General features: G+C 51.7%; 2 protein-coding genes across 5 annotated transcripts in view; one reads left to right on the plus strand and one right to left on the minus strand.

Moving 5' to 3' along the window:
* The window catches only part of RPL38 (ribosomal protein L38), a 548,453-nt gene that overhangs the window by 421,216 nt on the left and 103,509 nt on the right, over positions 1–23,728 (minus strand). Inside the window, exon 1 of one of the 2 annotated variants that reach the window (XM_059732012.1) lies at positions 4,308–4,311. The exons of the other annotated variant lie outside the window; for it this stretch is intronic. The gene's annotated coding sequence lies outside the window, so the exon portion shown is untranslated. Of the gene's footprint in view, positions 1–4,307; positions 4,312–23,728 lie in introns of those variants that run through there. 2 annotated transcript variants of the gene reach the window in all.
* Positions 1–23,728, plus strand: part of SLC39A11 (solute carrier family 39 member 11) — a 213,338-nt gene that overhangs the window by 111,325 nt on the left and 78,285 nt on the right. For all 3 annotated transcript variants that reach the window (XM_014601992.3, XM_014601993.3, XM_019494416.2), the window contains exon 6: positions 9,047–9,217. In XM_014601992.3, coding sequence (XP_014457478.1) covers positions 9,047–9,217 — 171 coding nt within the window. The remainder of the gene's footprint in view (positions 1–9,046; positions 9,218–23,728) is intronic.

A 23,728-nucleotide genomic window follows, 5' to 3' on the forward strand; every position in this document is an offset into this window, starting at 1 on the left:
AGGCCTGGCGCTGATCCCGGAGCGGGGTGGCTGGTGAGGAAGCTGCCAAATTGGCGGGCACCTTATCCCAAAGAATTGTTGCATGGTTTCTTGGGTTACGTGGCTGCAGGCAAAACACAAGGCAACAGGGGAGGGGGCGAGATCCACTTAAAGACTCAACACACCTCCTTTCTCCTCGCGCTTATTTTAAATCTACTTCTGACTCCTATCACTGCCCTTTACAATGGATCCTCCTAGCTGAAGCCCAGGTTCCGTAGCTCCTTCATGTACTTACCCTGTGTTGTTTGGGTGGAGGCAGCTATCACAGTCGCATCGATATCCGGTGGTGCTCTTAGGAGCTGTTGCGGTGTAGCGGTAACACCTGCATCCTACAAGGGCAACAAAACGACTGCACATGCAACTGTTTTATTTAGGGTTAAAGGTATAGCAGGTTAATGCAGGTGAATAGTTGCATTGAGACAGCTCGTGCGCACTCCTGAGCTCTCCCTTGCCTTTTAAAGCAGTTAAAAGGTACGTTTATGCAGAGTTTTAGGTATTTTACTACCTTGGTGCCTATCCTGGTGGGTAGCATAATGCAGTGGGGTGATATCCTGCATTAGCAGGACCATTACTGCACCCTGTATTCACTTCCACTCCTTGGCAGGGATGGTGAAAACTTCAGAAGGGTTTGGTCGAAGCCTAGACAACCCAACTAACAGCAAGAGACTGAAGCAGCTCATTTCCTTTCCTTTATTATGGCTGGGAAGATGAAGAAGGGACTTGATCACGGGTGCAGTTTCCTAGGCTGGGAGGTGGATGCCTCTTTATCGTAGCAGAAGAAAGCATAATGAGATTCAAACGGGGGGAATCTGGAGTCAGACGTGTTCAGGTGAGATGGGTAACTCATCTAAGCAAGGTGTATTCTCCATCCTTTGAATGCCTTTGGAGAAAGACAGCCTGCTATAGCTCGGAGATGTTACCAGCATGGCCTAGGAGGTTGCAGGTGAGGTGTCTGGCCTGTATCATGCTGGAGGCTGGAGGAGGTGACTCGTGGAGGATGCCGAGGTGGGGACGTGCCCTCCCTCCCCAGCCCCGGCTCTGATTCATCACATGCCTTGGGCTGTGCGTGTGGATGGAGGGCTGGTGTCGTTTGTCTCGGGAGCTGCTTGTTAGGGGGTGAAATGGGGCTTCCCCGGAAGAGGCTTGTGGCAATTGGATTGCCAGCTGTGCAAGGAGCACTGGAGGGCCTGGCCATGCCAGCAAATCCCTGGGAGGTATAAAGAGGGCAGGGATGAAGCAAGGTGGTAACTGCCCGTGTGCAGGCCTTTCCCCTGGCATGCAAACATTACCCGAGCCCCAATACCCTCATCCTCTTTCACTGCAAGGTCGCCTAGACCAAGTTAGCTTTAACGCAGGATAAAAGTGGGCACCCGGGCAGTAAAAGCATGGGAGCTGGCACGCAGCATGCCCTGTCCCTCGTTTCCCCTGCGGTCACTCATCCGAAGCCCCGGCTCCTTTGGAACGAGGTCCTCGGGATTTGTCCACCCGAGCACAGCCAGGAAAGGCGATTCAGGTGAAAGTTTAAATTGGGTTAGCGAAACCACATTAAGCCAGGGGTGGAAAGGCTCATTTACAGCGAAGGGAGCCTTAATTCTGTTTAGTTTGAATCCTTTTGGAAGAGCATTAACCTAAATCACATTACCCTGACTTAAATTTTGAATGTGTGTGTCCACACTGGGGGGTTAATGAGGCTTAATTAGCCCACTTTCAATTCACACCTTTAGCTCATTTGGATTGATTTCTCCTGTGCTCCTAGCTATACACACTTTAAGTTCCTTATCAGCTACAAGAGCAGTGACAAATTGCATGGTGTTCGCAGCTCATGAGGTCTAATTAACCCTCTGTGGGCCTTTGCAAGGCGAAGCCTGTCCTTCCTGTGCAGGTGTGGAGAAGAAGAAGGGTGCAAAGTGACCTAGGGTCTCAAAGGGAGCCGTGATGGACTCTCAGCTACGTGAGGAGGCACGCACGTTTCTCTTAGTTCACCATACGTGCTTTAAGCTACGTCTAAAGATCAGAAGCATTAAAGGTTGCATCTCGGGGTCGAACCAAAATTTGTAAATCCGCCAAATAAATTATATGTCTGTGTATTTTACATACGGAAAATGCATGACGGTTGCTAGCAATGCAGTCATTTCTCTGTTTGTAGTAGTGATACAAATTAACCTGGCTGTCCTTCAATTGGTTATACCATTTTTCATTACATTTTTAAGAGGGTATTTCTTTTCCCCTGATTTTAAAAGTTGCAATGGTTTTGGATGGTGCATTTCCCTTACAGCCCCACAACAGATGGGAGTATGCAGTCAGATTGCTAAAGATATGCTGGGCTGCATGATTCAAGTGATGCTAATGCTTTGGATTGAAGCCACCCTGCTGCTTTTCTAGACTCAACATCATCTGATCCTGTTGCTGTAAAAGGGATCACATTATGGGGCCAGGTGAGGTTGAAACAAAACAGACTTCCTCCATAATGAGACTCTGCATAGCCAGCAGGTCAGCGGCGTAACAGCTGTGCGGCCTGGACATCCGAGAAGGTTAAACTGGAGGAACATGTGCATCGGTGCAAAGTTGAGTCCAGTGTCAGCCCCCCGAGCTTGCTCACCTGTCTGGGTGCCGCGTGTAGGTGCTGTGAAACGAGGTCCGCAGGCAGTAGGCTGGTTTTTAACATTCATGGAGTTGGCTTTGCTTCCCAGCTGCAATTTGCATCTCGCATGGGAGATGGCGGTACTGGCTCCTGTCGAGCAAGCGGAGACATCGGAGGGTGCAGTACCACGGTTGGCTTGGAGGTGCGAGAGACGGGAAGGCAAGCAGCGGGTGTTGGAGGAGGAGGCTGTTGCATCCAACACTGCAAACTGCTTGACAGACACTAATGGATCAGTACTCATAACATTTTGCCAAGGGAGAACCTGAGCAGCGAGAAGAGAGCACGGCTGGGAAGTTAAAAGACGAGCTCCTGGCTCCCAGAGTATTTCAAGAATACAATTTCACTTGAGATCAAATGCGTAAGGCATCACGAGCAGTGTCTGCTTTCCCCTGGGGAGCACCAGCAAAGACGGTGAACAGGAGGAACGCATGTAGCTGACTGTAGCACAAACCAATATGGAAAAGACAGGCAAACGGGTAAATGCAGGTAGCTCAGCTGGCTACTGCCTACTTAATTAGCAGGGATCAAGCCCTCAAAGCTTTGAACTAAAAAACGAGATGCCCGGCAATCTCTTCCCTTTGCATTCGGTCCACGTTGCCCTTTGCGTTGCAGAACTGTCCCTTCGGCCCCTTTGCCCCGTCTTTGCTACGCCGCTGCCAGCAGACACTTTCTCTAAACCTTTGTCGCTCTTTCCAAGAGGAACCAATTCCACAGGCTCAAAAAATGCCGTCGCTGTTGCTTGCATTGAAGGGCAGGTCCCTAGGCTCACGCATACCTGTTTTCTTCTCCATTCACGCAACTTGTTTTGCAGCAGAGAGCGAGTTCCCCACCTCCTCTGCCTTGTCGTTCAGGATTTTCCTCCTGGTTGTCTTTCCTTGCTGGCTCTCGCCGCCCCCAACCTGGTAGCGATCCAGGCTGCTTTCCACCAGCGCTCGTGCAGGTTGCTGCGTCTTCAAGTGGCCTTGCTGTGAAGCTGTTGGCGTTACACCGGTGGTAGGTATGCATGGCTGGAAGGAGCGTTAGAAGGGACGGGAAACATCCTTCTCTTTAGTGCAGGTCCTGTGGAAAAGGTGTTAGTGGAAGGACCCATGATCTTTGTTCTTCAGTATCTTTGTTCCTCAGGTCTCTGGGGATAGTACTACGTCCTCGTCTGGCAGGGGGTTGTGAGTATAAATAGGTGATGAGTGTGAGATGCTCACATACTATGTGAACAGATGTCATTAAGGGAACCTCCAGACCTTGGCTTTATGATCCCGGCATTTTCCCATTGATTTATACTCACGTCTGTATTTGCAACAGACAAAGTCTCATTTTAAGTTACGGCTTTGCAAATCTTCCTTTTACAGGGGTGCATTATCTCTTCTCACGGGGAGTTCATATCTCTGCAGCTGCACAGCGCAGTGCCCAATGCAGAAATCCCAGCCGTTAGCTTCCCGGTGCATCTGGGGCTTGTCCTTGTCCCTTTCCTGATCTGAGTTTTGCACACTGGATTGGTGATTTGAACCGCTCCTGCTCATTCTTACTTTTCTCCCACGTTGGCTACCTGGTTCTTGTCATTCATGTCTCAATTCAAGCTGTGCCTCCCTTGGGTTGAGTTACATTCATCCTCAGCCGGGGGAGTCAGCATGCGAGCAGGCAGCTAAAGGTGCAGTGCGGAGGAGGCTCTCCATTTAAATGTGATATTTCCCTATAAATGCTTTAGGCTGATCCCGTAGCGGAGGGCGGAGGGGAAGAGTTGCTGGTTTGAAGCACGGCATAAGTGGTTTGTGGTCGAACTTGGGGACTAGCCATGCCAGGGCATTAAGGCAGTCTGGGAGCCTGGCGCTGCAGGTAGTTGCCATCTCTCTCTCTATAAGTGACTTCAGCTTGGAATTACAAACGTCATTGCTGAATAACAAGGAGAGATTTCTACACCTCCCTGCCTTTCTGCCATCTGACACCACCTGGGAAGAAATCCTGCCTTATCTGCCCGTCAAAGAGCAAGTCACGCAAAGGACCCAGAGGAGCAGACATCCACCTTCAGCTTCCTCTGTGCAAAACAAAGTTTATTTTCTACCCATGGAGACTTTGACCATCTTTCATTCTGAAGCAGGGTGCGTGTGCTTGAAAGCTTGCAAGGAGAGATGATTTTTTTGTGTGTGCAATTTCTTAGTTGGTCTAATAAAAGGTATCCTCTCTGACCCCAGAGTTTGAGAGCTTTGCATTTCTTTCAGCTTGTGCTGCAATTCTCTGCTTCGCTCAAGGCAGGTGGAGGCTGACTGCAGCTGTGTCAGCCGACCCGAGCCAGCTGCAATCTAGCCGGGAAGGGCTGGAGCACCGACTGCGTGCCCCCGCCAGCTGGGTCCTCTCACCTGCAAGGTGCTCACGCCTCCCTGCGCGCTCGTAGCCTTTACGAGCGTATTGACGGTGAAAGTTGCACAACAATTAAACAGGCACGGATACGGTAATTACTGTGTGTGTGCTGTTCTCCTCCCTTTGTTGTGAGTGCGCTCCTGAAGCTACTGGAAGCCAGGGATGAGTGGGAGGCAGGATAATAAAGGTATTTGCAAGAGAGATTTCCATGCGCTGCGCGGAGTAGATTGCTCTGAGCCTTGTTGCCCTGCTTTCCTCCGGAGGGAAGGGCAGCATCTTGCTTTTGGCGCTGCCTTCCAGGGGTCCTCTCTTCAGGGAGGAAAGGGGGCTCAACCTGCAGCACTTGCCCATAGCAGCCAGGCCAGTGGCTCTTGTCAAGTGGGCTTGAACGGCAGCTCAGTCGTCACCCACTTGATCGTGCTGCTGGTTCCCATTGCCATCTCATCGACACGTGTGCAAAGCCTTTCGAGCAGCGGGGCACGTGCTTCGGGCACGTGGTGATTTCAGAGCTTTGCCTTCGTTGTTCAGGGACCTTGCAAAGCACAACTGCCCGAGGAAGCATCGGTGCCTGGGTGTGTATGGGGTGTCCTTGTGGGGGAGCTCAGCTCCCTCCTTCCTTGCTGGCATTCACGATCCATGAGGCTCAAAGCCAGGGCTGTTATTTTAGGAAGCTGGGGCCTCCCTTGCAAAGCTTGAAGGCATGTGAAGGAGTTCCCTGAGCTCCTTGCAGAGATTGTAAGGCAGCTCCCTCTGGAAAGGAAGCACCAGGGACTCCCCGAAGAAACAGCAGTTTCTAGCACCGCTCAGGAGATGACTGGCATCAATTCACAGCCCACCAATTTGCTGTTCATCTTATCTTCCAGGGTTTGGCATCCGCACCAGTCCATCTGTAACCAGAGCTCCTTTGCTATTCCTGCGTGCAGTCCTCTCCCCTGATAAGTGCTGCAACTGCAGCTGTGGGACACTTCAAGGTGTCCCGCAGCCATGCACGCAGTATTCTCCATTTCTGCCTCCTCCAAAAGGGTGCTGTGGTGATGCCCAGATGATTGCATGTCTCCAGAGGCAGTAGAAGGCACAAAATCAAACAAGGGTGCTACTTGCATGGGAACAGAGAGAGGACTGGCGTCTGCGAAGCACAGGTGGAGCTCATGATGCAACTGGAAGAGTTCATGGGAACCAATACCTTAGACTGAAAACCTTGCTGACAAGCCCAGACCTCTCTGATCTGTTGGTCTTGGGGCAGAGTCCGTCACGGGGAGGTAGACAGCACCCCGTCGCTTCGAGTGTTTGACGCCTGGCTTGGTAAGCCAGAGGAGAACATCTTGTAGGAGATCACTCTTCGGACCCTGCAATTAAGGGAGAAAGACGCTTTGATGCACTTGCAGGCATTGCTGATGTGGGTGAGAGCATGGGGAATTTAGTCGACTCCTTGAAATCTGTTAAGCCACATCCACCGTTTAATGTACGTCCAACTGCTCCTTGCCTGGGCAGGTGAGACGGAGCTGCTGCTCCTCTCACCTGTGAGAGGTGGGTAAGGGTTTACCTCCCTCGCCTTTCCAATCCTACACAGCCCTCATCATGGACTGAGTGGTAAGGTTCACAGTCAAGGGACTGACTTCCTAAGAAATTAGAGCTAAATGATGATAAGCCAAGCCCTTCCACCTGCGGTAGATCAGAAAAGACCCTCCGGGGCTGGTCCTTTCCATGTCAGATCTGCTTTTTGGCTTTTTCTACTCTGGTAAATAAAAACCAGTTATGCTCAGAAAAACAGGATGTAACGATTAACCAATGCATTCCCATATCCTATGGTTCAGCCAGAATTTGGGGAGGACAAGATGCCTGGTTTTGTCGTGGCAATAATATTTGCATTAGGTTGTTAGCAGTGGTGACAGCCAACTCGCCAGAAGAAGCAATTTTGGAAGGAGAAGTGTGAACATCTGCGGAAGATGGGTTCAGAGCTGGTGGCCCCAGTCCGAGGCATTGCGGTATGGCAGGGGTGGCTGTATGCACCCGGCCAGGCCAGGCCTCTCTTGGTCTGCTGTCTGGTACCGTGTAAACCAGTACAGCCTGTTTCATGATTGGGTTGTCAGCTACTAAACCAGCACCGCCACCTGCACTGGCCTGGGTGGGAGGGTGTGTGGATGCCCAGCAGGACTAAAAACAAGACCTGTCAAAGGCGGATGAGCCTCCTGCGAGCCAGTGGCTGTCCCTACCTGGAGAGGAGATGGGCACCACCGGGTTACTTTGCCCGCACAGTCACCAATGATGCCCAGCATCCAAGGTGCCCCAATGGTCGCAGCAGCCTCGGGACCAACTTTGACTCGACTTGGCTGCTTGATTGCATGAATTTTGATGTCTGCATTTCAAGCTTCCCGGATGGCTTCTGATTGCTAAAATGTGCTAATTCCTTGCTGTTCCCTACTTAACCCCGGCAGATTTTTTTTGTTGCATGCTGTCAAGAACCTCCTCAGAAAGCTTTTAAGCCATTTCTTTTCTTTTTATTTTTTATTATTATTACAGATGGCAAGATGTGAGTGACAAAAGTGACACCCCCGCTTTCCCGGGATGACCTGGCGTGTTGATTTGCATGAACGCTTTTATGCTAAGCTTCTTAATTGGCATTGAAAATGCGTGCTTTGCAAAGCGTGACGTGACAGTCAAGCGTTATCCAGCCTCAAAATGGCATGGGAAGCAGCTGACATTCGATCCAAACAGTTTCAGACGACTTCTTACACTTGTTTGTCGGCACCAAAAATTCCTGGGCGGGAGAGGAGGGGTCGGGGAGAGAATTCAATGCATCTGAAATGTCAGATCTCCTTTAGTGCAAAGCGGCAGCTGTTGCCTGTGTGGTGTCCAGGAATTGCTGCCCGTGTCGTTTCTTGGCGTCACTTCGCCTTTTCAAGCTAAAGGTGAACAGGAAGGCTCTCGCTCCTAATAGGCCTCTTATTATACCCCGGCTAGAGCTTCTGCCCTTTTGCTGTCCCAGTTGGTGTTTGGGTTTTACTTCATCGGCCAAAATACAGGGGAGGGCTAGTCCTCGTCCTGCTGGAAACACAGGTCTGGGGGACTCGGAGCCTTGGTTTGTCAAATGAAAACAAAGGTTTTTTGAAGATGGTTGGAGACTGGCACTGTACCAGCAGCATCGTGAGGCCTAAAACAGAATCGTAGCATCCTAGAAAATTCAGGTTGAAGGGAGCTCGGGGTCACATCTGGTGCAACCCCCTGCTCCAAGCAGGACCAGCCCCAACTCCATCATCCCAGGCAAGGCTTTGTCTACCTGGGTCTTCAACGCCTCCAAGGATGGAGAGTCCACCACCGCTCTGGTAGCCTGTTCAGGTGTTTTACTACCCTCCCAGTGGGAGAGTTTTTCCTAATATCCAACCTCAACTTCCCTTGCTGCAACTTGAGCCCATTGCTCCTTGTCCTGCCATCTGCCCCCACTGAGAACAGCCCAGCTCCATCCTCTTTGCAGCTCCCCAGCAGGGAGTTTGCCATCAAATAAATCTCTCTGCAACGGCGTCTTCTTCCCTCAGCAAACTGAAGCTTTTGGGGATCAACCTGCAGGGGTTGAGGACAGGATGGGCTTGAAGTGGCTTCTTTTGGGGCCCTTTAATAGTCTTGAAGTAGTAGAAAGTCTCCACGGGGCTGCCCTGTCTTCCCTCTGAGTGAAGGCTTTGATGGACCCACCTATTGAGTGCTCAGCAGTGTCTAACCCTCCTTGCAGCAGGTCTGGATGACACGGTGGGTTTAATGTTGTCCGTGTTGCTCCTGCCGGTGAGCTGGGTATGGAGCCTGGTGCCGGTGCCCGTGCAGGCTGCTGTGTTGTCCCTAAAGGCTTCCTAACTTATGCTTGCATTCAGGCTGGCACTAAATTAAATTGCAATGAAACCCCCGGGAGAGTTTGAATCTGCATCTTTCCAGCTGTTCTTGCATGGGTGGAGAGGTGGGGACCTTTTTCAGGAGCAGACCTGCTGTCTGCCACATTGACCTTGGCTTATGCTTTCTAACCCTCAGACAAAGGTGAGAACGGGGAGCCCTACCAGAGGAGGAAAGGAGGGGGATCTGTCCAGCCCGAAGAGCCAGCCGCTTTCCTGACTTCTAGAGATGCCGCGCCGACGCCGGGATGCAGCAGTTGGAGGCGGATTATGCTGCTGATCCTGGCGATAACGATACACAATATTCCTGGTAAGCACCATCGGGGAAGCAGCCTCTGCTTGAAGATGGCTTGCTCGGCTGGCCAGTGGGGAGTGAATTGGTCCTTTCCTTGGGCAGGGTTTTGCTGTTCCCTTTTTTTCTGCCTCATTACAAAGGCATCTGGGCGCCTTGCAAATGAAACCCACTGTGTATTGTCTTCAGTTTGGATATTCACATCAGTCTTATAAAGGCCTCATCAGCATTATATACGAGGAGGGTGCAGTTTTGCAGAAGTGGCTACCGATGCAATATTGTGCCCTCAAGTCCGCTGGTCTTACAGCTGTCATGAGCTTGAAGTGTTTAAAAAAACCCCCAAAATCACAAGAAAGGAGGTTAAATATCATGAGACTTCAACACATGTTGAGCTTTTATTACTATTTCGCCATCTGGCCTTTGTGCTGAGAAGGGGTAATACTTTTAGGAAGTAAAAAAATAATTTTTTAAAAAGAAAAGCAGGATTTCTTCAGAATCCCACCGCTCCAAGAGCTGAGGCTTGACGGTGAGTACTGCAAAACTGGGGACAGGTTTGTGAGATGTGGCCCAACTGAAATGCTTTGCAGTCCTAGATTTCATAGATTTTAGGGTCATCTATTAGATCATCGAGTCCGAGTCCCTGCCCTGGGCAGGAAAGAGCGCTGGGGTCAGATGACCAGTGCTGGGGTCAGACCAGTCCTACATGGTGCTGCAGGTAGGAGTGGGGGATCCTGCTTCCCTTTTTTTCCTCCACTTACCTGCTTTTCCTTTCTATTTTATGCTTTTTGCTTGGGGCAGGGGTAGGACAAAAAGCCTCTGCATGGTTTTAACCTTTGGGAACATGGGATTCTTCGAGGCCCTTTGAAACAGCGTGTTGGGGAAGGCGTGACGGTGCCACTCTCTTGCACGCAGGAGGCGAAAGCGGCTGAAATACAAAAGCCTCTCCCTTCCCGTCAGAGCAGAGAGCGCAGAAGCACCTTCACGTTGTCGTGGGCACTTTGATTTTGATCGCGGCTTCTCCTTCCTGCATGGCGGGGGCAGAGCTGCCATTTTCGTTGCATCCCTGGATGGGTCTCTTTTCTGTCAGGTCTTGTCAGAAGGCTCAAAACTACAGGGCCTCGGTCCTAGCGCTTGTAGCACCCGCAAGGGCAGTCAGGACCCAGCCGCGCACAACAGGATAACAAGAATAGCAAAACGACGGTGGCTTTGGGGCATGTCGGTGTGTGCATGCAGGGGTGTGTAAGCCGGTGTGTTTTTCCTCCGTATAAATTCCAGAAGCCGCAGTCTTTCCACCCTTGCTATTACCTGCTTTGCCCTTGGCAGTAAATTGCTTCTTTTCAGGCCGGAATCAATTTTCACTGCCCTCCGCCGCTCGCCTTAGCAGCGGGGTTCGCTTAACTAGGCTTTCCATTAACACGAGCAGGTGGTGCCGTAACACCTTGCTGCCTTCTGCCGTACCTTTTGTCGGCTGAAATCAAAGGGCTTTGCCCACAGCAATTATCAATGTGTCCTGACATCTCTTCAGCCACGTCTGCACTAACAAAATCCAGGCTGCCTTTCTAGCCATTGTCAAACCTTGGAGAGCTGCCCCGTCGCCAAGCTGCAAAGGGAAGCGGGGTTTGGATATACCTTTGTCTTCGTGCCCGGGAAACCTGCTCTCGAAGGGCTGAGGTTCTTTGGAATTGCTTGAAAACATAGATGTGGATTTTTTTCCCCTGTCATCAGTGGTTGCGTTCACCCATTGCTATTGCACAATTGCTTCTTTGATTGCCACTGGGGCGGATTCTACTTTCAGGTGCCGCTAATCCTCCCGCTCTGCTATTGAGTGACCGAGGAACAAATCAAACATCCGCTGCAAATAGAGCTTCGTGTAATGCCGCATTAGGACTGACACTTTTGAACCTGCTAAAGCTGAGTGATAGCTCTCCTAGGAGCTGCATGCCTAATGCATGCAAGAGATGCGTCACGTCTCGGTCCCTAGCACGGGGTAACGAGACTGCGGACAAAATGACCGTTTAACTGTGGAACTAACTGACTGATAGGAGGCAGGAAGGGAGGGAGTACGTGCTGCATGTTGAAGCCCTTTGGTTTGGTTTGGGATGGAGAGGCATACAGGGCTAGCTCAACGAGGTCGGTCCGGCAGTCCTCGTAGCTCGGTGGTCCATCGAGCTCTCATAGGGGAATTTGCAAGAAACTTTGCAGTAGGGAGGATCCCATGCCCGGGGCTGGCAGGCCCCAAGCAGAGCACTAGATCTGAATCCCTTTCTGTGTTTCAAACCCTGTGTGTGTGCGTGCATGGGCAGGTAGGTCGCTGGGATATTTACTGGTACAGTTGTGGGCATTTGTGTTCACCTATTCTCCCTCCACCCTTTCTGTGCATTTTCTCATGCTCTTGGCCATTCATCCCTGGCGGCGATTAATTCCGCAGGCTAATTGCACCTTGTTCCTTTCTAAAGGTATGTGTTTGATTTGCTGCCTTGTCATAGCATCCTTTCCCTCTCTTACCTCCAACGGAAAGGCAGTGTCGGGCCCTCTGCTCCCAGCAGAGACCTCTGCTTATGTGCTGCTCTTTGGCCCTCAACCAGCGATGGAGTCGGAGAACAAGGTACAAACCCCAGAGCATCTCGCCCGTGAGAAAACAGCTGGCTGTGCTCAGACTGGTAATGAGCTATTGATTCAACATTGAAACAGCCCAGGGGAGCAGGGTTACCCCAGTTCAGTCGTGAGAGAGGGGGAAAGACTACCTTTGCCCTTCATGCCATCTTCCATCTAATATAAATATCGTGGTGGGGTTTCATTGGGAGTTTCCGGGGGAGGTTTTTCTCTGCAGAGCATAACATGATAAAGGGTTAATCATGGGACTTGACGACTGAAAATAATTAGGGCTTTTGCAGAAGCGTGCTCCCTCCGGGGCCCTGGGTTGCCAAACCCTCACCCAGGAGGTAGAGAGCTGTTCATTGCTCTCTTCTAGCCTGCGCTGCTTCAAAACGTTGAATCCCTGCTCCGTCTTTCCTTTGTGCTTGTGCTTTTAGCCGCTCCCGCGGCCCCTATCCAGCAAGGGAGCGTGCGGCTCGGCAGCATCCCCGATTCCAGCGCTCGGGCGCTCTGCACCTGTCTCTGCTGTAAGGACAGCTGTCAGCCAGATGTCTGAGCAGAGCAGCAATTCCTCTCGTCCCGTCGGTAGCGACGGCTGCCGCAGATGTTGCGAGGGATCTGCAGAACCCGTATAATTGATGATTATACAGTGATTTCCCTGGAGGAGGAAGCTCCTTCCTAAGCCCAGATGGCTGACTCGCCTCTTGACGCACAAAGGCTCATATCCCTCATATGTTTTCAACATTTCGGTGGATGTTTTTCACGTGATGGTCTAATCCTGCCAATATCTGGTCGTGGATTAATAGCGATTTATCCAAAAGAAAGCTTCAGATTAAAGGAATCTAATTTTTTTACTGCTCCTGTGTGCTCATGGCAGAGACCGAGTGATAGGAAGGCTATCATAAAAGACACGAGGCTGTGGAGGTGTATACAGGGTGTGAATAGGGCAGTGTGATGGGGTGGGGTGATGGCAGGGTTTCACCGGCATGACTTTGGCACGACTGCTTTTAAAAATGGCCAGTGCCAAAAGATCAAGCAGATTTTAGAGACATAATTTCAGGGGGAGATGTCTGCCTTTCCCACTCCAAAAGCACTCAGGACTTGTGGCAGAGGTGCTCTCTTTTATTAGACCAACTAGATTTTTTGCAAAAAAAAATTGTTTTAATTGCAAGCTTTTGGGTATGAACACCCTTCTTCAGGCATAGGAGAAAAGACTATAAAAGCTCTCCTGGGTAAAATTGAAGTTCATATTTCACAGGAGAGTTGAAAGTGTGGTGAATAGTTCATTTTATATCCAGTTTGAATAGTTCATTTTATATCCAGATTGGATTTGCAAAAATCCAGTTGGTTTAATAAAAGAGATCACCTGTACCATGAGTCCTGATTGCTTTTGCCCTGGATAGCTTTCCAGCTCCAGGCACCCAGGCATCAAAAGCTGGCCGCGAACAAAGCGACGTGCTTGAAAACCATTAGATCGCAAAGCAAGATGTGGATTCCTTTTGTGTGTGGTCTTGGGTGGCAATGTTTGGGCTTCTCATCTTCCAGCTTTGCTCTTCGGGTGGCAGGTGAGGGGTGGCAACCTCACCTGCTTTCTAAATAAAATCAGAGGTTCTCCGTTAATAACCTGACTCCAAGTGCGTGGGAGCGCGCTTGTGTGTTTGCATGGGCGTAAGGGGGAGAGGGGCTTTTAGGAAAAAATCCCAAATATGCTAAGAGTTGCAATAAAAGCAGGAATTTGGCTCCAGTGATTTCCAGGCTGCTGGAGCCCATTTCCTGCTGATGTCAGGGAGGTCTGACCACTGCTTCCAGTGGCGGCAGAGAGAGCAAGGCCAGTGCTGAGCCCTCTTGAGTATCCCGTGCAAAGTCTCTCCTCCACTGTGTTTGTATGGCCGATCTCTGCTGTTGAGGAAATGCGGCATTGGGGGAAAGGCATTTCCGTCTCTCCAGCTTCTTTAATTCAACTTCCAATCTGGCAGCATGCTGAGCCCTAAAAGAAAATGTATGGCAGCTTAATTGAATGGGAATTTGTCAAAACAGGGTTGGGGGTTCTTGTTTAATAGATAAGGGAGCACTTGCTTTCTGCCTGCGGCAAATGGATTTTAATTGTTTCTAATTATTGCAGCTAATGAAGAGAAATCCAGTGGGGGTGCGTCTGTCATGTCTGAGAATAAGGGGCTCGAAGGTGACGTATGGGATAGGGCAATAGTCTTTAGGGCTTTTTTCTCCAGGTTGCTAAAAGGATCGTGCCTGCCAGGTAGATTTCTACTGAAGTTTATTGCGGGAAGCCCCGGGGAGGTGTGATCCGAGACCCGGTTGCGCTATGTATGCGCTGTGCAAACTCCGGACAAAACACCGTCCCTTCTTTAAGGAATTTGCGACCTAAACATTTTTTTTGCAAAAATCTTGTTGGTCTAATAAAAGAGCTCACCTCTACCATGAGCCCTGATTGCTTTTGCAACCGAAGCACAGGCTTTTACCCCTGCTCACTGCCTTTACCCCTTAATCCCATTGCTTGTGGCTGGCTGCGGACACGGTGCAACCATGCTAGCCCCAGTGCTCTGCAGCTTTGCCTCGTGTTTTAATGGTTTGTTTGCAGTCCACCCTGCGAGGGAACCGGCCTGCCTTGGGGTGCTGTTTGCAGGGAGGCTAGCAAAAAGGGGTGCTGCCCTGAGCAGGGCATGTCCATGTAGCACCCCTTGACTATTAACAAGCACCAGCTAGTTGTACCAGTTGCTGCTCGTCAGCTCCTCCTTGTAGCAGTTGATGCCGGTCGCGAAGATGACGGCTTTCAACACGTCAAAAGAGAAAAAGGTCACTGGAGCTTGGGCCGAGCCCAGGATAATTGCATTTTATCCCTCGAATGAAGCTGTCAGGGCACACAAGCGAACGGGACTCCTGCCTGGATCTGCCTCTTGCCGTCTCGTGGCGTGTCAGCCGGGGAGCCAGGGGTGATTTCTTCAGCGATGGTAAAGACACAAACCTTTGTGATGGAGCGAACGGCGCGTGGCCCTGAACTGTAGGTTAACGACGGTAATCTCACTGCTGCTGGCGAGCGCTCCTGGAAGATGCTGCTCTAACCTTTATTTGTGCCCATAGAGCACAAAGCCACCCTCGGACAATTATAGGGGCTCTGAAATTATCTCCGGCCTCTTAAAGGTCACAGCATTGAAGTTTAACATTTAGAGCGGCGAGGGAGGGCAGCGCCCGCGGGCTGCCGCTGTTTCAGCTCAGCGTGTGGGTTGTGATCATCGTGCTGCTGAAGAGGGGAGGTTTTCCTTGGCCCATCACGTACCTGCTGTAGGCAGCTGCACGCAGCCCAGTCTTACGACCGGCTCCCTTGAGGTTGGGCTGGAAGATGCCTCTACGGGCAGCAGCCTCAGTGTTGATCGGTGAGGCCGTGTGTATGCCAGACTCTCTTCCAGGGGAGCAGGTCCTCATTTTCTTTGCAGGTGGACGTGCATCTTTCTCTTAGCATTGGTTGCATAGTGAGCCAGCGGAGCAGCCTTTCTGTGCGGGGCTTCTTATCGGCATACAGGGGTATCGGACCCCTTTGCAAACCTTCCCATCTCCATTCGACAGTGGAAGAAATGGAGGCAATGGAGGTGGGGGGAGCGACTTGTGCAAGGTCTGTCCTGGAGCAGGGGGTTGGACTGGATGTGACCTCCTGAGGTCCCTTCCAATCCTAATTTTCTATGATTGTCTGACCTGTAGCACTGCCATGCATGCTGGAGGCTGTGGTAGGACTCAAGCTGGTAGCTGCAGACAAGCAAGCCAAGGGAGGGGAGTGTTTCAATCTAGGACCAAGCTTTCCTGTCTGTTCGTAGGGTGCTTCAGCCAACTGCTTCTCGGATGGGAATGGGGATCTACCCAGGACTCATTCCTGCCCTGGTGCCGTCAAAACTTAAAGCAAAAATGAGGTTAGATCCCCGCTGACATTCTCTTACTTCCCTGGAAAAGCATCGACTCCCCTCTCTCCTCGGCACACAGGGTATCAGACCCCAGAGTATCTCTCAGCAGTGTCTGGTATCGCAGCTTGGTTTCCATGAGGCCCCTTCCTACAGTGCAGGGTTTGGAAACACTGTAATGTTCTCCCTTAATTATAATCCTTTAAGTGGAAAGCCTGACATTATAATTAGTGCAGTCTTCGGCAATGTAACAACCCTTTGGTTAGCGTATCGTGTTCCCGGGAGCGTGCAGGAGCGTGCAAGAAGCCTTGTCAAGCTGCTTTGTTTTGGCTTCGTTGCAGATCGAGAGGGTTGGGGCTGGGAGGGGGAGTATGAACCAAATGAATTCTTGGTGGGATTTGTACCTGCAAAGCCAGGCACCTCTGTCTGTCACCTGTCCTCTCTGCACCACGGCCTCCGGCAGTAAGAGCAGTGGTTCGGTGGCCAACAACTACCATTGTAGTATTGAGCATTAAAAACCTGTCCTCAGGGGACTTCAGAGCACTCTGCAGAGGTGTCCCATCTCCCCTCTCAGGTGGTCCTTCCTCCCATTTTACAGATGTGGAAACAGAGAACTGGGATGTGCTGCAAGCTCCTGAAAGAGCAGAGACTGGAACCGAAGTGTCCGGATCGGTTCTGAGGTGCAGGTTGGGCAGCCATTCGGACCTGAGTGGAGTTAGGTGCAAAGGAGCCTGGAGAGCTATGGATCGGTTTGGGGTCGGCATCCAGATGGCATAGCCCTGGTGCGTTTCCTGGTCCATGAGGACAGAGTTAGCCCCTTTTTTCCCAGTGGGGTAAGGCTTGTCCTGCTGCCCGGGCACAGGGGAGAAGCCCTAGGTTCAAGCCTCCTCTCAGCTCTCTCTTTTGGAGCAGACGTGTCGGTGTCATCTTGGCCTCTTCCAAGGGAAACTGCAAGGCACTCTGCTCCCAAGTCGCTCTTTTTGAGTCTGGGCTTTCCACCAGCTGCTACCGTCCCTTCAGCCATAGGTGCCTTCCCAGAGCCCCTGGCACTCGGGCAGGCATGGCTGCACAGAGCGGTGGCCAGAAGCAAGCACGGCGTGTACTCGCTCTGGCAGCTCGGCTGCTGTCTGCCCTGAAACGGCTGGTGGCAGAGGTTTCTCCATACAACCATAGCCCCTTCCCTGCAGACGAGACAGCGGACTCCCCCGTGTGCAGCAGGGATGGTCTAGCGCCGAGCTACCTGCTACCTAACAGCCAGCGACTTGACAAAGGTGATGCAAGTAGAGCAGTGGCGGAGGAGCTCAGGGTCGATCCCCAGCCCGAGCTCCTCAGATGCAATGATGCCTTTCCTCCTGTTCATCCCGGAGAGAGAAGGCTTCTTATTTACTCTCAACCCCATTAAAGGGCGAATGCATTTAAGTCTTCACTGAGCAACTCTCTCATTTCAAGATAATCTACTCGAAGTAACTAATGTCTGGGCAAGATAATTGAATCGTGAGGCCTGCCTCTTGTACGCGTGCCGTGTTTACTGGTTCCAGCAGGCCAGGGAAAGGTTTGTTAATTTGTTTCAGAGCTGGCATTGGCAATGTAAAGAATAAATTGATAATGACAGGAGATGCCAAACTGTAGAGTAGTTCCTGCTAATTAATATTCATATATGCCGAGCTTAGCGGAACATTAATTATGTATTTAATCAGGCCCTGTTTATTCTGGTTCCTCTTTGTACCTTGGGCGGTTGTTATGGTGAGGACTTGAAATTAATTAAAATGTTACGGGTGTTCTGCAAATAACAATTAGCGAGGTGTAAATGGAAAGTCTAAATGGGGCTCCCTTCCCTTTGCTCTGATGTATCGAGGTGGCAGGGAAGGTCACACGCCAGACCTCGGGGCTGCATCCGATCCGCTGCTGGTCGCTCTGGACTTCCCACCTCCAACTCTCCCCTGCGTTACGCGCGGTTTGGTAATTGCAGCTGCTGCCAGCATCGTGCGAGGCACCGAGCGGATGCAGAGATGTGACCTGGTCCCTTCCCCCAGCTTCATTTCGCACCAGACGGGGTGTGAAGGAAGGGGAGACGCGGGAAGAGAAAGGAGGCAGCAGCCGTGAGCTCAGGTGAATTCAAACATTAGTTTGGCCCTGCAGCAGAGCCCGCAAGCGCGGCACTGTGCCGAAGTCGATGCAACTGGTTTGACAACCCCCAGTGAACGGTGTCAGTGAACGGCCCTTTCCTGCCTGCTTCCTTAGCTGCTGCTTGGCATTTGGTTTTCATTTCATAAAACTTGACCCTTGTCTTCTGAGTGCTCCACGGCCACGAACCAGCGAAGCCTTGTATCATCTCTTCCCCTTCCTCCGAGGTTGGTGCATACCTTCCCTCCACTCTTTTAAGGATGGGGAAAAAAAAATGAAGGCACAGGTGAGGTGACCAAAGACATCTGTAAAGTCTGTGTCAGGGCTGGGGTGGGAATTGCGCAGGGAGCAGCTCGTGCTCAGTGTAGAAGTCCCCGTCTGTGTGTCTGTGCTGGTGCGGGGACGGGGGCTTTGGCAGGTGGCTTTAAGTGCGGTGCAGAGAGAGACCATTTTGGAGCAGGGCATGAAAACCGGATCCCAGCTGGGAAGAACATCTTTCGTTGTGTGGTCTTAGCGCATAGAGGACTTGAAATCATTACAGGGATGGAGTGAAGAGGAGGCTGAGCCCTTATCCACCCCACTCCAGCCTCACCTTTGCTCCACCATACGTCTGGTGGCCATAATGAGACAACCTTCCCATCTCTGTCCTGTTCTTTCAAGTCTCTGACTACTGAGTTTAAAGACCCAGCCACGCTCCTGGACTGGCCGCTTGCTGCTTGCTGCCGTTGGCTGGGCCCTCGCTGTCTCCCTCCGTCAGATTGAAACCTGAGGGGCTCTGACAACCTGCTCAGAGCCGAGCTTCATTCTGGTGCAGCAAGGCAAACTCCAAAGGGAATAGCGACTGAATTAAAGAAGAACCAGGCTGCATTATTTAAGGCTTTTCTGTTACCTGGATGCAGCTGGGAGGTTTTAAATGTGCCCACAGCTCATGCTGGATGGGTATGGAGGGGTGCCTGCCTTCTCACCTGGGGATCCAAGGGGTCTGGAGAAGCAAGAGTTGGATCGGGGTTGTCTGTGGGGGTGAGTGAGGGGATTGAGGGGTATTTTGATGCTCGTGACAGCGGGCTGTCTGCATCGCAAGGGGCAGGGACAGGTGACCCCTGCAACCAAATAGCCGCTTTGCTGGAAGGGGATGCACACAAGCAGTCGGGGGGTGTCTGCAAGAGGAAGGACTGCCCAGTGGTTAGTGGGGGTGGTTGGCCTCCTCCTCCACTCCATGTTCAATGCCATCGCTGACACCTGATGAAAGTAAAGGGAGAGCAGAGCTGTGTGCCCAGGCAGCAGGAGATAAAAGTACCCTGCAACAGAGCTGCTCCTGCTTCGTGGAGGGTGTCTGGGACCTTGTATGTGCATGGATTAAGGCCCTTTCTGTGCAGCAATTTTAGCCAGGGAAGGGCACCTGGATGCAGCTCATTTAACACAGTCATTAAGCCCCTCGACACGCCATTGCTTCGTTCTGGTTACAGTGCAGTAACCTTTAACTAGCTCGTGACTTGATTCAGGTAGTCTATAAAATTGCACCTGCACCTTGCCTTCTTCCTGACTTCAGACGAACGCAGCTAGCTACCTCGGGGTCAGGAAACCACTGTGGGATTAGCATCGGGACCCCTCGCTGAGCTATACCGGTGTCGCCAGAGCCTGTGTGTCTGCAGCAGAGGATGCATTTGTGCGTGGGTTGGGGAGCGAGGAGAGAAGCAGCTCACAGGCCCTTTGCAGAGACCGGTAGATGGGCTGATGCCGGCCTCAGGGAGTTAGGCACCGTGGGAAGAAGCTGTTTGTGCTCTCTCGGTGCCAGCGCAAGCGTGCCATGCGCCCGCCCCTCCGTCCTCTCCAGAGGTGACACCGCTGGATCGTGCTCCAGGTGCCTCTGCCTTGGTGATAGCAGTGGGCTTCATCCGCCAGTGACTTTGGAGAATGCCCTGTTGCTTGGAGACAAGAGGTGGTGCTTTGCAATGAAGATAGTGTTGCCAAGGAAACCAAGCCAGGAATTTCACTTTTTTTTAACTTTTGTTGCGCGGGGGCTCGCACGCCGGGCAAAGGAGCTTGCTCCGAGAGCGGCAGGGAAAGCAGCGGCGCCGGCGTTGAGCCGAGCTCTAGGATGAACGAGCCTTACCAGGTGCTGAGTTCAGAGCTCACGTCCCGAGACTCCTGCCCACGCCTGCCTCTTCCCAATGATTGCCTCCCTTGTCAGCCCCACGGCTCTGCATTGTGTCCCTCATTTGATTCCTAGCACGTTCCTACCGCCAGCGCCAACCTCGGTGTGAGGGGTGGGTGGGGAGGAAAACAGATCAGCCCGAGCGGCTGAAGGCAGCCCCCCCGAAGGCGTCGCATCGCAGCGCGGGGAGGGAAGCATCCGCGGACGTTGCTGCACCTAAAGTTTGGAGTCTGCTTTGGGGAGCTCTGTTACTGCAAACCTATTCACCTGCCCAGGCCTCTTCTGTGAAAGGCTGGGGGTAAAGCAAGGGGCAGGGGACATGGGGGGAAATAATAAGGGGCTGAGAAATAGCATCCGAGGTTTTCCATGCCTTTTGGAGCCAGTGAAATGTGTCGCTACCGTGGAGGTGGGGAATGGAAAATCTTCCGGATAGGTGGCAAAATGAGTCTCCCAAGCAGGCTTCGGACAAGCAGGGGATCAAGCCGGCATTAATCCCCAGAGCAGAAGCTAAGCGGGACCTCGTGATGTCCCTCCTCAAAGGCAGATGGGCTGCAACGGGTCTCTAGCTGGGCTCTGAGGTCTCTCCGTGCAGGGATGTAGTGCCTCGTGTTGCAAGACTTCGGCCTTGCGGGGCCGGGGGCGGCGTTGTACAAGCTGGCAGTTTCTGTACAACTCTGTTATTCTCGGTCTCCCCCCTCCTCTCTTGCTATAATAGGAGCCCTCGGGGGGGATTCAAATGGCTTTGGCGAGCAAAGCACTCCACGAGCTGAGTAAATGAAACATCTGCCCTGTGCTGCGAGAGCAGCGAGACGCGTACGCCGGTGTGTTGTAACCAAGAATAACGTCCGTGCCCGCACGGGGAGGGGAGATGCTCGTTATCTCATGAGTCCGGCCCTGATTAAAGGCTTCATCCTCATTGCAATGTGAGAGTGCACGGCACTCCCCCTTCCAGCCTTTCCGCCAGCCTGCCTTCCTCTGCGCTGTAGGAGGGAAGGATTTAGCTCCAAAGGCTGCAACATGAGCATGGGATGGAGGACACCATGCAGGAGAACGGGTGAAGAAATCCTTCCCTCCGCGACCTGTGCTGGGGGAGCCCAAAGCTGCGGCTTCTCGCATATGCAGCAAGTGCATCCCATAGGTAGAAAGCAATGAGGACTCGAGGTAGAGGTGACATCTCTTATTAGACCAACTAGGTGTTTGCAAAAAAAATCTTTTTTTATTTACCCACTTGCATCCTCCCTTTGCTATTTCTGTTGGAGAGGGGCAGCAGTCCCAACATGGGCCCGAGCGAACAAAGCCCTCACGCAGCCGATGCACATGCCCAGTCGAGAAAAACGCATGTGCCTGCCTTTTCTTTCCATTTTTTCCACCCTCCGTTCTGCTTGTTTGCAGTTGCATAGGTGTCGATCAGGGACCGTGACTTCTTGCTGGTCCGTAACTTCAGCAGCTGCGCATCGTTTGTGTCTTGGAAACGTGCTGAAGCTCCGAAAGCAGGCAACAGTGCCTTTTATCTATGAACAATCCCAAAATGGTAGGGTTGGGGAGGGCGAAGGAAGTCTTCACAGGCTTTTGGGTGGGCATGGAAGGAAAACAGTCTGGCAAAAAGTGCGCGGCTGATGAAATCAGACCTGCACAATGTGTTTACAGAGGAGGTGTTGGCAAAGGCCCTGCTCTGTTACACCAGGAGTGATCGCTGCCTGCCGAGGCTCGGGGACCGCTGTTGGATGCTGCCTTGCCTTCTTAGGCTCCAGCGTTGCTTAACGGTTTTTAATCTCATCCTGGAAGCATCCCATCAAGGCAAGTCGCCATGTGTTTTGGTTCTGATAAGTTAGGGCCTGATGCGCGCTTCGTGCCAAGGCCCCTTTGTGCTGCACGGTGCTAAGAGGCCTCAGTGCAAATGAGAACTTAATCTTCCGAGCTGCCATCACTAGTTTTCAATCCAGGATTAAATAGGCCCAGGCAGGCTGAGAGAGGAGCCTTCCTAGGAAGTGTGAGAGCAGGAAGGACAGCAGGAGAGGCTCCAGAATTACAGTTTGATTTTCCCACTTCTCTGCAGTGAGGGGTCTTGAGTACCAGCTGGAGAATTATTCCCTTCCATCGCCCTATCTGCCAGCCTGTCAGCACATCCTCCATCACAATAAATTGCTGGCGGTGTACGTGCATATATGCATTCGGATGGTGCAAGATAAGTCATCCAGGATATTTGTTTCGGGCTGCAAAAGAAAGGCACGTTTTGGCTGTTCTTTGTGAAGGGAACCGGGGAGGGGTTGTAGGCAGGCATTAATGGTACCCTGGCTGTCTGACCTCCCTAGTGACATTCACGCTGGCCCGATTAAGTACCCGAGCAAGTGCCAGCTGGTAAAGAAAAACAGAATCGCAGACAATGAGGGTTGAAAGGAGGTCACATCTAGTCCAACCCCTGTTCCAAGCAGGATCATCCCAACTACATCATCCCAGCCAAGGCTCTGTGAAACTGGGTCTTGAAAACCTCCAAGGATGGAGCTCCTCCCACCTCTCTGGGTAACCTGTATCAGTACTTCACCACCCTCCTAATGAGAGAGTTTTTCCTAATATCCAACCTCAACTTCCCTTGCTGCAGCTTGAGCCCATTGCTCCTTCTGTCGTCTGCCCCCACTGACACCAGCCCAGCTCCATCCTCTTTGCAGCCCCCCTGCAGGGAGGTGAAGGCTGCTATCAAATCCCGCTCGGTCTTCTCTTCTGCAGACTAAATCAGCCCATTTCCCTCAGCCTCTCCTCATCAGTCATGTCCCTTAGCCCCCCAACCATTTTCATTGCTCTCTGCTGGACTCTCTCCAATGTGTCCACATCCTTTCTGTCATGGGGGGCCCACAGCTGGACACAGCACTCCAGATGTGGCCTCCCCAGTGCTGAATAGAGGGCAAGAATCATCACTTCCCTTGATCTGCTGGCAGCGCTGCTCCCAACGCAGCCCAGGATGCCCTTAGCCTTCTTGGCAACACGGGCACACCGCTGGCTCCTGTTTGGCTTCTTGTCCCCTGTAAAGAAACAGGGTGTTCCTAGAAGAGAGCATTGCAGGACCCCAAAAAGAAGAGAGGCCATGTGCTGCAGAAGTGGTGGAGAGAAGAGAGGGGAATCGGTCGTTGGCTGCAGCCGAGCGGGAGGTGGCAGCCCCCACCGTTGAGTCCCTGCTGTTTGGAGGGTGCGATCCCCTCCTCATCTTACCATTAGCAAAAAATTGATTGGGTTCATTCTTCTGAGAGTGCCTCTCTCCTGCACGTTTCCTCCTGAGATTTAAGACTGGCTTGATGTATACGCAATTGCATTTCTGCTATATGAAAAAAATGATTATTTGTATGAGTGCTGCTCAGAAATCCATTAAGTGCCTGTAGCGTTAGGTTAGGATGATGGATTCTCTGGTGCTGAATTGGTGTTAAGACCGTCCTGTGACTGCCACGTTTAGTTTGCACAACGGTACCTATTGTGTTTTGACAAAGAAGGTGAAAACGTGCGACAGCTAGTTTGCCTAATTCCCCTTGCCCTGGATAAACCTTGTATAACATTTCATTCTCTCTTTCTCTCTATCTCAGCCTCGGTCATCTTTGCCGCATGGCTTCTAATGAATTATTCCCAAACATTTGTGAGATGTCGTGGTTTTGCTCCTGTAAAGTATTTGTTCTAATCAGAAGAGGAGGAGGGTCAGGTTTGTAGTAACTCTGACTTTGCAAGTGGGGAGGGAGAGCAGAAAAAATAAAAGCCTTGTAGTAGGTA

This window comes from Alligator mississippiensis, chromosome 8, assembly GCF_030867095.1.
Source record: "Alligator mississippiensis isolate rAllMis1 chromosome 8, rAllMis1, whole genome shotgun sequence".
In the NCBI taxonomy this organism is placed as follows: Eukaryota; Metazoa; Chordata; order Crocodylia; family Alligatoridae; genus Alligator; species Alligator mississippiensis.